The sequence below is a fragment of the Nicotiana tabacum genome, chromosome 5 (genome assembly GCF_000715075.1).
Source record: "Nicotiana tabacum cultivar K326 chromosome 5, ASM71507v2, whole genome shotgun sequence".
Taxonomy (NCBI): domain Eukaryota; kingdom Viridiplantae; phylum Streptophyta; class Magnoliopsida; order Solanales; family Solanaceae; genus Nicotiana; species Nicotiana tabacum.
This window is the reverse complement of record NC_134084.1, coordinates 94,367,617-94,380,360: the sequence shown is the minus strand read 5'-3', so window position 1 is coordinate 94,380,360 and position 12,744 is coordinate 94,367,617. Positions and strand designations below refer to the sequence as shown.

The 12,744-nt window shown below is 39.9% G+C and overlaps 1 protein-coding gene across 4 annotated transcripts; it reads left to right on the top strand.

Moving 5' to 3' along the window:
• The first annotated feature begins 4,573 nt into the window (after positions 1-4,573).
• Positions 4,574-9,352, top strand: LOC107766314 (uncharacterized). 4 transcript variants are annotated; one of them, XM_016585069.2, is made up of 7 exons: positions 4,574-4,723; positions 4,885-4,944; positions 5,826-6,154; positions 6,249-6,490; positions 6,621-6,839; positions 7,385-7,758; positions 9,113-9,352. In XM_016585069.2, the coding sequence occupies exons 3-6, from the start codon at positions 5,848-5,850 to the stop codon at positions 7,682-7,684; spliced, it is 1,068 nt and encodes a 355-aa protein (XP_016440555.1). In that variant the 5' UTR covers positions 4,574-4,723; positions 4,885-4,944; positions 5,826-5,847; the 3' UTR covers positions 7,685-7,758; positions 9,113-9,352. The 4 variants fall into 4 exon arrangements, with proteins under 4 accessions (XP_016440555.1, XP_016440558.1, XP_016440557.1 ...); XM_016585072.2 differs by having other exon boundaries at positions 5,823-6,154; XM_016585071.2 differs by having other exon boundaries at positions 4,575-4,723; positions 4,882-4,944.
• The last annotated feature ends 3,392 nt before the right edge of the window (positions 9,353-12,744 follow it).

The following is a 12,744-nucleotide window of genomic DNA, read 5'->3' as shown; positions in this document are numbered from 1 at the left end:
AGCTCGCATTGGGAACAAACATTCTCATTTGCGAAGACTGGGCTTGGCAGGCCTTGGTCGCAATTGCGACCTCTCCTCGCAATTGCGATGTCGCAAATGCGACAGGTCCCTCGCAATTGCGAAGGTGACCGAAATTGCCCATGGTCGCAAATGTGACGTATCCTTCGCATTTCCAAAGTCAGTAGGTTCCTTAATGGTTCGCAATTGCGAACCCTGGCGACATCTACAACCTGCTAAATCATAACTTAGCCGAAAATCTCTCATTTTTCAAACTCTCTCAAACCTAAAACATCTTTGGGCGATTTTTTAAAGGCAACTACTTTTCCAAATCATTAGTAAGTAACTCATTTATTTCAATCTAATCCATCCTTTTACATGATTTCAACTCAAAATCAAGGGTTTTCATGGGGAAAAATGGGTGTTTTGGGTAGAACCTAGGATTTTTAAATTTTGGGAATTTGGACCTCGATTTGAGGTGCGATTTCAAAACAAATTACTATATATTTGGGTTCGTGGGTAAATGTGTAATCGGATTTTGGTTTGAACCTCAATTTTTGACCATGTGGGCCCGGGGTCGATTTTTGACTTTTTGGGGAAATCATTGGAAAACCTATTGTGATGACCCAAAAGGTCATCACTTGTTTTAAAAACAAATTATGTGTTCCGAGGCCTTAAAAAAACTCTTTCTGCATCACCTCGATTTGCGTGCGCAGTCCAGGTGCGTAGCCGGAAAGCCAATATGTGAAAAATATGTGAAAATAATGAATTTTGCCTATAAAATGAATTTAAGTTGACTTTGGTTAATATTTTGGGCAAACGGAAAAATATGGGATTTGGGCGTATGTCCGGAATCGAATTCCGAGGTCCCAAGCCCGAGAAATGAATTTTTATAAAAAATTATTTTCTAGAATATTATGAGTTTTTAGAAATGAAATGTGTTTAAAACTTGATGGTATCGGGCCCGTATTTTGGTTCCTGAGCCCAGTAAAGGTCTTATATGTGATTTAAGATGAGTCTGTGAAATTTAGTAAGAAATGAGCTTGAAATGATATGAATCGGACCTTATTTGAGAAAAATTGAAAAATTTGAAATTCTTTAGAAATTTCATGATTTGATGCAAAATTCATAGTTGTTGATGTTATTTTGATGATTTGAATGCACGAGCAAATTCGTATGATGTTTTTAGGTTGGTGTGCATGTTTGGTTTGGAGTCCCGAGGGCTCGAGTGAGTTTTGGATAGGCCACGGGGTGGAATTTGGACTTGGAAAAAATTGCAGGTTTCAGCTGTTCTATTGCAGGCTTGCAGGCTTCGTATTTGCGAAGCCTGGCTCGCAAGTGCGAGTACGCAAATGCGAGGGCTGAGTCGCAAATGCGAAATAGCCCAGGCCAGCACTACCTCGCAAATGCGAGGTGCCCATCGCAAATGCGATGCCCCCAGTTACTGCCTTAGTCACAAATGCGACTGCTGTATCGTAAATGCAACTTTGCATTTGCGAGAGGTCTATCGCAAATGCGAAAAAGACCAAAAAATGTGCTTGGTCGCAAATGCGACATTTTGTTCGCAAATGCGAAGCTCTCAAACTTTTGAAGGGTTCGCAATTGCGATATCTGATACCTGTAAATTCACACTTAGACGCATTTTCAACCATTTTTCATATCTTCTCAAAACATAAACTCTCTAGGGCGATTTTTCAAAGGCAATTTCTTCTCTAAATCGATTGGAAGTGATTTCTAACTAGTTTTCTTCATTCCTTAACATCTTTTCACATGATTTCAACTCAAAATCAATGATTTTCATGGGGAAAATTGGGTGTTTTGGGTGGAACTTAGGTTTTTCAAATTTGGGGATTTGGACCTTGATTTGAGGTCTGATTTCAAAACAAATTATATATTTGGGTTCGTGGGGGAATAGGTAATCGGGTTTTGGTTCGAACCTCGGGTTTTAACCATGTGGGCTCGGGGGTGATTTTTGACTTTTGGGTAAAACTTTGGAAAACTTATTTTCATGCATTAGAATTGATTCATTTAGCATTTATTGACGTAATTAAGTAACTTGTGGCTAGATACGAGCGAGTTGGTGGTGGAATCAAGAGGTAAAGCGATAGTTGAGACTTGAATTGTGTTCGTGGCATCGAGGTAAGTGTTTGGTCTAACCTTAGCTTGAGGGATTAGGAGTCGAGTCCTATTTGCTATGTGGTATTTGTCGAGTACGACGTATAGGCATGGTGACGAGTATCTATACGTTGGTGTCAAGCATGCCCGTGAGTCTTATATTATGATTATCATGACTTCATTGTATTATTCATGCCTTGGTGATGATTTCTATTGTTGGGCAAAGTTTGTGAAAATAATAGTGATAATTGAACATTGAGGAGCGTTGGCTCAAGTTGTATAATGAAAGGTAAAAGCATAAGTGGTAATCGAATCCTTTTAGAGCATTGGCTCAAGTTGTGAAGTAAAAGTGAAAAAAAGAAGAGAATCATTATATTGCCTCCCTTGCCGGGATATTGTTGCTTTTAATGCTAGCTCCCTTGCCGGGATGTTGATGTTTTGGATGTTGTTCCCTTGCCGGGACTTGATTGTTGAACTATTGTTCCCTTGCCAGGATTCTTATTGTAATTTCATTCATTTCCTTTCCCTATTATTTGTGATTATTGTTTGGGTGAGGAAAAGCGTTAAAGCACGAAGGGTGATGCCGTGTATTATTTTGGTGAGGGAGTGATAAAGCACGAAGGGTGATGCCGTGTATGATTTGTGAGGAAGAGTGTAAAGCACGAAGGGTGATGCCGTGCCGCACGATGTACAATTCCGTGTCCATTATCTTGATTATATGGTGAGGACGAGAGTAAAAACACGAAGGGTGTTGCCGTGCAATTTATGTTGATTCTTTGGCGAGGACGAGAGTAAAAACACGAAGGGTGATGCCGTGCACTAATTGATTCCTGATTCTTGTTGATGACTGAGATATGGTGTACCTCTTATTTACTCGCTGTCTTTCTATTCTTAATTGATGTTTCCCCGCTGCATATTTCCCCTTCCCATACTTGACTGTACATTACTGCTTCTTCTTTTTCACTCTATATGGTATATCTGCACAGATTTATTTGGTAGTCTGGTCCTAGCCTCACTAATTCGCCGAGGTTAGGCTAGGCACTTACCAGCACATGGGGTCGGTTGTGCTGATACTACACTCTGCACTGTGTGCAGATCCCGGAGCAGCAGCTTTTGGATCTTAGCTTGGGTGGCTGCCTTCAATCCATACGGAGATCCAAGATAGTCCTGCAAGCGTCCACAGGCCCTGACGTCTCCCTCTATCCCTTTATCCTGTTTCATTTACGTATTTCCAAGATAGTGTATTATTTATCTTTCAGACTTTGTTTGTAGTGCTCTTAGACCGTCTGTGAAGATGTGACTCCAGTTTTGGGTGGTCTTGTTTAAACAGTTGTATTGGATATGCTCGGTAGTTTTACTGTTTTTCTTCTGATGGTTATAGATTCCGCTGTCTTTAAGTTATTGCTCATAATTTCTTTTAAAGGATTAAAATGGGAAAAGGTAAATTGTTCAAACGGTCGGCTTGCCCAGCTCACAATTCACAGACAAGCTTAGTAGAGTCTGAGGGATCGGTACAGAGACGTCTGTATTTATCCCCAAAGACTACAGAGTTGGGAAAAACTTCACATTTATTCCTTCCTGTCGCGCGGTCTATTTTCTCAATGCTAATTAAATTTCTACCGTGTTCTTTCGCAAATAACGAGAACACGCGCTTCCTCATCCACTGACCAACAGCCTGAGCCCCCAACAGCAGCTTCCACGAGGGGCAGAGGGCGAGGCCGAGGTAGGGGCAGAGCTCAGCCCAGAGCAGCAGCACCAGCGGTGGAGAATCAGGTTGACTTTGATGATGTGGTTCCAGTCCCGACAGTTCTGGTGGCCCCAGCTCAGGTCCCAGAGGGGTTCATTGCTACCCCAGTACTCCAGGATGCTCTGGTCCGTCTAGTGGGCCTTATGGAGAGTGTCACCTGGGCAGACTTGCTTCCTGTATCCCCAGCCATATCTCAGGCTGGAGGAGGAGCTCAGACTCCTGCTACTCGCACTCCGGAGCAGGTGGCTCCCCAATTTCAGACTCCAACCTTTCAGCCAGTTGGAATAGTTCAGCCGGGTGTGGTAGCTCAGATCGGTGATGGAGCAGCTATGTCTGCCGATGCTTTGTGGAGGTTGGACAGGTTCACCAAGCTCTTCACTACTACTTTCAGTGTTGCATCTTCTGAGGATCCCCAGGATTATCTAGACAGATGTCATGAGGTTCTCAGGAATATGGAGATAGTGGAGACCAATGGGGTCGATTTTGCTATTTTTCGCTTGTTTAGATCTGCCAAGACTTGGTGGAGAGATTATTGCTTGGCTAGACCATCCAGCTTTGACTTGAGAGCAGTTTACTCAGCTATTTCTGAAGAAGCACTACAAAAAAGACCTAAATTGCGGCGGTTTAATAGCGAGGGTCAGTTCCAACCCTTGCAAATTTTATTAAATAGCATGGGTTTAGTTAACCGATACAATATAAGTAAATAGCGGCAACTCAAAACCTACACCATCTGAAAAAAATTAGCGCTAACATTTCCCACATTTTTTTTGTTTGCTCATTTTTTTTCTGGCTGAAACAAAATACAAATATAACAAAACCTCAAAAGCTTCGCCACTTCTTACTAACATTTTTCCACAACTCAAGGTAATGGTCTCAATTTTGAGAGATTAACTGAAATTTCATGCTTCTTTCTACTTTAATTTTCTTAAAATCAAAAGTTTTGTATGAACTTCTCATTCTGATTGTAAAATTTAAACTCAATCCTCGTTTTTCATCGATTTTCCTCATTTTCCCCCCTATAGCAGTGGCATAGGCATCTCTATCACTCACTCTGGCATATCAATCGACAAGTATTTTTAATTATGGTAAGTTCTTCTACCCTATTTTTGGTTTTCTGTAATGTTATTTCTAAAGATGTTTCATCTTCCCTATTTTTGGGTTTGTATAATTTGTAATGTTTGTGTGTTTTTCAATTGCATGTGGCTTTAATTTTGTTTTTGTTATTGCTTTGGGTACTTTCTGTTATATTTGGGTTTTATTTGTTTATTTGAGATTTTTTGTTGAATTAATAGGAAATATAAATGTTCTACACCATGTTGTATGAGGATTTATATAGGTGTGTATGGTGATTCTAAGGTTGGTGTTAGATTTCTTTTATATGATTCTTTTTACTATTGATGGTGTTGATCTTTTTCATGCTTCAGTTTTGAATTCAATTATGTTTCGGACTAATTTTTTTATTAAATGAATGCAATGTGATGTGTTAAATTCTGTTAGAATAGTTCCCTTGAGAATTCTGTTAAGCTTGTTTGTGTATATCTTATTTTCTGCACCTTTCAGATTCTTGTTTTTGTAAATCTTTCTTGCATGTATCCTTTACCATATGTACTTGCTTGGCCCCTCGAGATATGACTTGCTTTCCCCCTGGAAAAAAATGTGAGTATCTGAATCAATGGAGGGACTGTAGTATCATCTCAGTAAAACTAACAACAGATTCCTTTCTTCTGCATATAGCATCTCTACTTCTGAAGCTAAAACAGAATTTATTCATAGCATCCTATGGGCATTTCTTAGATCAGAACACCATATTTTAGAATAAGACAGGGTTGCCCTGTTTTATTAATTAATACCGAAAATTGTTAGTTGTAGCGATAACGACATTTCTGACTTGCACACCATTCTTCTATCTTGAAGTTTTTTGTGGATATGCTTTGCCTACTTATTAAATTCATTCTTCCTGTAGCAGGATTAATTATTGAATTGCATATATGTCTCGATCAATTCACTCAACATCTCATCCAGCTCCGATGGATCAGCCCACATTGCACGCGACTCCAACATTTCAGCCGACATCACAGCCGTCTCAATCTGTTCACTCAACATCTCAGTTAGCTCCGATGGATCAAGTCGCATCACAGCCGGCGCCAACAATTTATTCTGCATCACTGCCATCTCGGTCAGTTCACTCGATATCACATCCGGCTCTAATAGATCAGAACTTATTACAGCCAGCTCCAACATTTCAGATTGCATCTAGAAAGTGTTCTGGGAGCCACTGGACTGTAGAAGCAATAGGTAAATACTTTTGACTATTAATGCATATTCAGCAGTCCCTTTTAAGCATTTGTCATCTCTCTCGTGGCTTCATCTTATCTCTTTTCTTATACAGATTCAGAAGAAAATGTGAAAAAACTCAAAGTGAAAGTCAAGGAAGTGCGAAATTTAACATGTGAAGAACGTATCATGGTTGATTTTGATTACCTAGATGAACCATTTGGAGATGCACACAGCCCACTTTTAGGCTTTTGTGGAATTTTAGCGTGTGACTGCACTTTATTTCCAATCCATTGTGAGAAATGGTCTAGTTTATCTTTGTCATACTTCAACCGCGTCTTCGATCAAATTATAAAGGTATAAGCTCTATATTCTTACAGCTATATCACTGTATTTTTTTTGGAGAAGGACAACTATATCTCTATTTTGTCTTTTAACTTTATATTTGCATGTAATAGATATGCTAACAAATGTTTTATTCTTGAAGCCCAAGTTCTTCTTTAAGAAAACTGAGTCAGTTACGCGGCAACATGTTTATAAATCTATTGGAAAGAAATGGGCTGCAAATAAGCTTAACTTGTGGAGTGCATATGAAGACCCACTTAAAAGTAGAGCTGAGATTATTGATAATGTACCGGATGGAGTTCCGCGGTATCAATGGATTTCTTTTGTTGATTACCGGTATAAAGAATCAAAAGAAATATGCGTAAGTTTCTGTGAATTCTTAGCTTATCTCAAAAAAGAAATCATGAGGAATAAGGAGTAAGCTAGATAACTGAAGCAGGCTAATACTGGTCTTTGTATCTGAAAACCTGATCATTTGAGATCACAAACGTATTGAAAGACTTATTGCATGCCTTATAGAAACTTGTCATTAGCCTAAACAAGTGAATTAGCTAACTCTGTCCATTTCCTATATCACTTCTTCTATTTCATATCAGTCATAGGAAATTCGGTACCCTGCTTTTCCATTCTTGCTCATGGTGATTCTCATTATTCGTCAACTATCAATTTGAACTCTAACTGCCAACTTACTCAAACAAGTTTATGGAAAAGGGAGCCAAGAAATGTCTCTTTACATATTTCATGCTTCACAAATTGGACCCAAACTAAAAACGTACTAAAAATATTTCTCAAGAATTAGTTGGCAAAAATTGAATTTTGTATTGGTTTACATATTCCTATTGGTTTAATTAGTCTCTTTACATATTCCTATTGGTTTAATTGTAATAATGGGTTATGTATGTGTAGGAAACAATCGAGCTAGTTTTGAGCCAAAGCACTATGGACGAGTCTCAAATTTTTCCAAATGATGTCATTGGTAAGGTGCTAGTAAAAGAGCACTCTGAAAGGGTGAGGTGCTTGGGATTAGGACCTGTCCCCAGTAGAGTTTTTAAACAAGTAAGACCGCATTTTGGTGGTACAAGTGCTTCAAGTAGTGAAGGTTCATGTTCGTCCCAATGCCAACAGAACCATATTCAAATGATGAATGCTTACAATCAAATGATGAATGCTCTCAATCAAATGATGAATGCTTCAAGGTATATATGATAATGAAAGAAGGGACAATACCAGAACAGTTTGCGAGGTTCTTTGCTTCTCCTTCGACTGTTTCTCCCACAACAGTAAGTAAAGTTCTTCAATTCTTAAATTTGTTTGTTTGTAAAGATAGAGTGGCTTAGGTTAGTCCTATTCTTGTAGAACCTAGAGTTACTGCACTGTCTGATTTGGGCATAATTTTATAAAATTAGGAGCATAATGTGCAGTATATCTGCACAAATATCTCTTTTCTCAGTCCTTCTAATAGCTAGTTAGCATTCTTCTTATAGCTAATTTGCTATAATAGTGTGTACATTCCAGGAAAATAACTGTACTATTTCCAAGCTTTGTGATGATTGGTATATGGAGTGATTATTGCAAATTATATTCTGCCGAATGTGGACTGATTATCAAGAATTTTTGGGGTTATCTAAGGAATAATGAGATAACATGATTACTCAATTTAAGAGCAGTAGCATGGGTGATATTATTGTTAGTATACACATAGGATAAAAATTCCTAGAAGTTTGAGTACCAATAGAATTATCCAAGAGATTGAGACTATATATATATATATATATTTGCACGAGTTGAGTAGTTTTCAGGGACTAGTTGCTTAGGTAGGAATTAAATAACTACGTTAAATAATGGGAAGGTACTTGGACAATCCTGATATAAGCTTTGGCTACTCCAAAAGGACAAACGTATTCACCCTTTTTTACTTTGAATTACCCTTGTCCAGAAGTACACAAAGACTTTTCTTTAGCTAATGGAAGCAAACAATATTTTACTGTCATTTTCCCTCACCTTGGAATTAACCATACGGTTGTCGAACCAAGAAAAAAAAGGGAAAGCCAAGATTGATAGAATAGAAATAAACCATGAAACATGAAAAAAAGCCCTGTTCTTTCTTGTAGTTTTGTTTTCAAGAGAGAAATAATGGGAACACAATCTTATTGACTAACAAAAAGCTCTCAAACCTATTCTTTCAATAGGTTGCAATTATAAAACTATAGCTAATACCAAGTTTGTGAAACTAGATAATGAGATTGTTTTGATTTCTGTTTCTCAGTCATTCATCCTTTGGAGCAGATCGGATGATGTGTGGATCGGTCTGATAGAAAACAATCTCCCAGAAATCGCTAACATAATGATCCTGCTTCATGCTTACCTAGGCAATAAGAGTTGAGCTTGAGATCACATAAGATTATATTTTCACGTTTGCTTTACATATACAGTAGTAACTAAACATCTTTTTATTTTATTTTTTATTACGGTAATGTCCAGCTTGCATTTTGCGTGGGGTTGTTTGTTCCCCCTTATAACTTTTCACATTTTAACCTTTTATTCCTTGAAATTTATGAAATTCAATTTATTTTTAGAAATGCACACTTTCGCCTCTTATAGAATTTTTATACTTTGCTTTTTCTTTTTATGCAGCCAAGTGATGCGGACAATGGACCCCTTTCACCCATGGGCGCAAGAAGATCATATGGTGATAGTAATTCTAGTGACAACCGTTGATTTTATTATAGTTGTCTTAGATAATTAATTATGACAATATAGTTAGGTGGTTGGAGTGAATGTTTTGTGTTTAAATTTGGTTTTTGAGTTTAATGATGCTACTTAATGTTGACAAATTATTTTTAAAGACTAATGATATTTTATGATTTTATGATATGTTATGGATTTCTCTTAACTTTAAAATATTTTATTTATTTTGCTTTGATAATGATTTACAACTTAATTAGTGATTTTGTCAATAATATATGAATTCAAAAAATTTAATGAATCCGAGGTTATGACTGCAGGTGCTTTAAATATAAGCTAAATAAATTTAAAAATTATATTGCGGAGGTTTCAAACCGCCACAATTCACAATTGAAAATTATTTTAGAAAGATTAAAATTTTAGATTTGCGGGGGTCCACCGCCGCAAAGTAACCGCCGCTACTTAGTTCTGGTGGTCAGTAAAAAACTGCCACAAATTGATTGCGGTGACTCTTATCGTGGGGGTTTTAGCAACTGCCGTAACAACATATTGCGGGGGTTTCTAACCGCCGCAAACCTTAAAAATAACCCCCGTAATTAGGCCCGTTTTTTGTAGTGAAGTTTCTCCCTATCACTTAGAGAGAGATCTATTGGAGGCAGTTTGAACGTCTCTAGCAAGGTTCTATGACTGTTACTCAGTATGAGACCAGATTCATCGACTTGGCCTTGTCATGCTCTTATCATACTTTCCACCAAGAGAGAGAGGGTGAGGAGGTTCATTGATGGACTTATCTAGCCTATTCGACTTCAGATGGCCAAGGAGACAGAGAGTGAGATTTCTTTTCAGGAGGCGACCAATGTGACCAGGTGAGTTAAGATGGTTCTATCGCATGGAGGTGGTCAGGGGTCTAACAAGAGGCCTTTTCATTCAGGCAGATTCAGTGGTACCTCGTCTGGAGGTAGGGTTTCATATGGTAGAGGCCATCCTCCTAGGCCTTTTCAGTCAACACTTCAAGTTTTTCACGGTGCCTCAGGTGGTCGTGATTCTCATTTGTAGTATTCTGATCAGTAATCCTACAGTGAACCACCAAATCCTATTAGTGCACTACCACTCCAGAGTTTTCGGGGTGGTCATTCAGGTCATCAGGATCAGCAGTTTCAGCAGCCGAGGGCCTGTTATACTTGTGGTAATATGGGTCATATTGCTAGGTTTTGCCCTCGAGCACCGAGTAGCTCTCAGCATCAGGGTTCCCGTGCCATGGTTCAGGCATCGAGTGTTCCATAGCCCGCCCAGCCAGTTAGAGGTGGGGTTAGAGGTGCTAGAGGTGGAGGTAGAGGTATTAGAGATGGAGCTCAGGCCACTAGAGGTGGAGGCCAGCCAACAGCAGGCCATCTTAGAGATGTAGTTCAGGGTGGTGGGACCTAACCCCGATGTTATGCTCTTCCAGCCAGGCCCGAGGCTGAGGCTTCCGATGCAATTATCACAGGTGCTGTTCTAGTTTGTAGCAGAGATGCTTCAGCGTTATTTGATCTAGAATCTACATACTCCCATGTGTCATCTTATTTTGCACCGTATCTGGTCAGGCCTAACGATTCACTGAATGCTCCTGTTTATGTGTCTATACCGGTGGGTGATTCTATTGTGGTAGATCGAGTCCATCGTTCTTGTATAATTGTGATTAGGGGTCTTGAGACTCGTGTAGATTTGCTTCTTCTAGACATGGTTGATTTCGATGTCATATTGGGGATGGACTGGTTGTCACCTTATCACGCTATCTTGGACTACCATGCCAAGACTGTGACCTTAGCCTTGTCGGGTTTACCCTGTTTAGAGTGGAGAGGGACTCTTGGTCATTCTACTAGTAATGTTATCTCTTATATAAAGGCTCGACGTATGGTCGAGAAGGGGTGTTTGGCCTATTTGGCCTATGTTCGTGATTCTAGTGCTGAGGTTCCTTCTATTGATTCTGTGCCTGTTGTTCGTGAGTTTCCTGAGGTATTTCCTTTAGACCTGCCGGGTGTGCCACCCGATAGGGATATTGACTTTTGCATTGATTTGGCTCCGGGCACTCAGCCCATTTCTATCCCGCCGTATCGTATGGCCCCGCCTGAGAGTTGAAGGAGCAGTTGCAAGACTTGCTTGAAAACAGCTTCATTAGACCTAGTGTCTCGCCTTGGGTATGCCGGTGTTGTTTGTTAAGAAGAAGGACGGATCAATGAGAATGTGTATTGATTACCGACAGTTGAACAAGGTTACAATCAAGAATAAGTATCCATTGCCGAGGATCGCTGATTTATTTGATTAGCCTCAGGGTGACAAGGTATTTTCGAAGATTAAATTGAGATCTGGCTACCATCAGTTGAGGATTAGGGCATCCGATGTCCCTAAGACAGCTTTTCGCACTCGGTACGGGCATTATGAGTTCTTGGTGATGTCATTCGGGTTGACAAATGCCCCAACAGCTTTTATGGATTTGATGAACCGAGTGTTCAGGCCTTACTTAGATTCGTTCGTGATAGTCTTCATTGATGATATTTTGATCTATTCCCACAGCCGGGAGGAGCATGAACAACATCTTAGGGTGGTTCTTCATACCTTGAGGGATAGTCAGTTGTATGCTAAGTTTTCGAAGTGTGAGTTCTGGTTGAGTTCAGTTGCATTCCTGGGTCATGTTGTATCAGTAGAGGGTATTCGGGTCGATCCGAAGAAGATTGAGGCAGTCAAGAACTGGCCTAGACCAACATCAGCTACATAGATCTGGAGTTTCTTGGGATTGACAGGCTACTATCATCGGTTTGTGGAGGGGTTTTCATCTTGCAACCCCGATGACCAGGTTGACCTAGAAGGGTGCCCAGTTCAGGTTGTCAGACGAGTGTGAGGTGAGCTTTCAGAAGCTCAAGACAGCTTTGACTACGACACCGGTGTTGGTTTTACCCACAAGTTCAGGGCCTTATACGGTTTATTGTGATGCATCTCGGATTGGACTTGGTGCGGTGTTGATGCAAGATGGCAAGGTCATTGCCTATGCTTCGTGGCAGCTGAAGATTCATGAGAAGAACTATCCGGTTCATTATTTGGAGTTAGCAGCCATTGTTCACGCGTTGAAGATTTGGAGGCATTATCTGTATGGCGTGGCCCGTGAGGTGTTCATGGACCACAAGAGCTTGCAGTACTTGTTCAAGCAGAAGGAGATAAATTTGAGGCAGAGGAGGTGGTTGGAACTGTTGAAATTCTATGATATCACCATCTTATATCATCCGGGAAAGGCTAATGTAGTGGCCGATGCCTTGAGTAGGAAGTCAGCCAGTATGGGCAGTCTTGCTTGTATTCCGGTCGGTGAGAGACCGCTTGCTTTGGATGTTCAGGCTTTGGCCATTCAGTTCGTGAGGTTGGATGTTTCTGAGCCCAGCCGTGTGCTAGCTTTCACAGTCGTTCATTCTTCTTTATTGGAGCGTATCCAATATCGGTAGTATGATGATCCTCACTTGTGTGTCGTCAGAGACACAGTGCAACACAGAGGTGCCAAGCAAGTTACCTTAGGAGATGATGGAGTTTTGAGATTGTAGGGTCGAGTTTGTGTG

Excerpts from the sequence above, each read along its gene's own strand:
- LOC107766314 (XM_016585069.2), top strand. The coding sequence starts at position 5,848 with ATGTCTCGATCAATTCACTCAACATCTCATCCAGCTCCGATGGATCAG. Across the intron at positions 6,155-6,248 it reads CTGGACTGTAGAAGCAATAG|ATTCAGAAGAAAATGTGAAA; the intron begins GTAAATACTTTT and ends TTTCTTATACAG. Across the intron at positions 6,491-6,620 it reads TCTTCGATCAAATTATAAAG|CCCAAGTTCTTCTTTAAGAA; the intron begins GTATAAGCTCTA and ends TTATTCTTGAAG.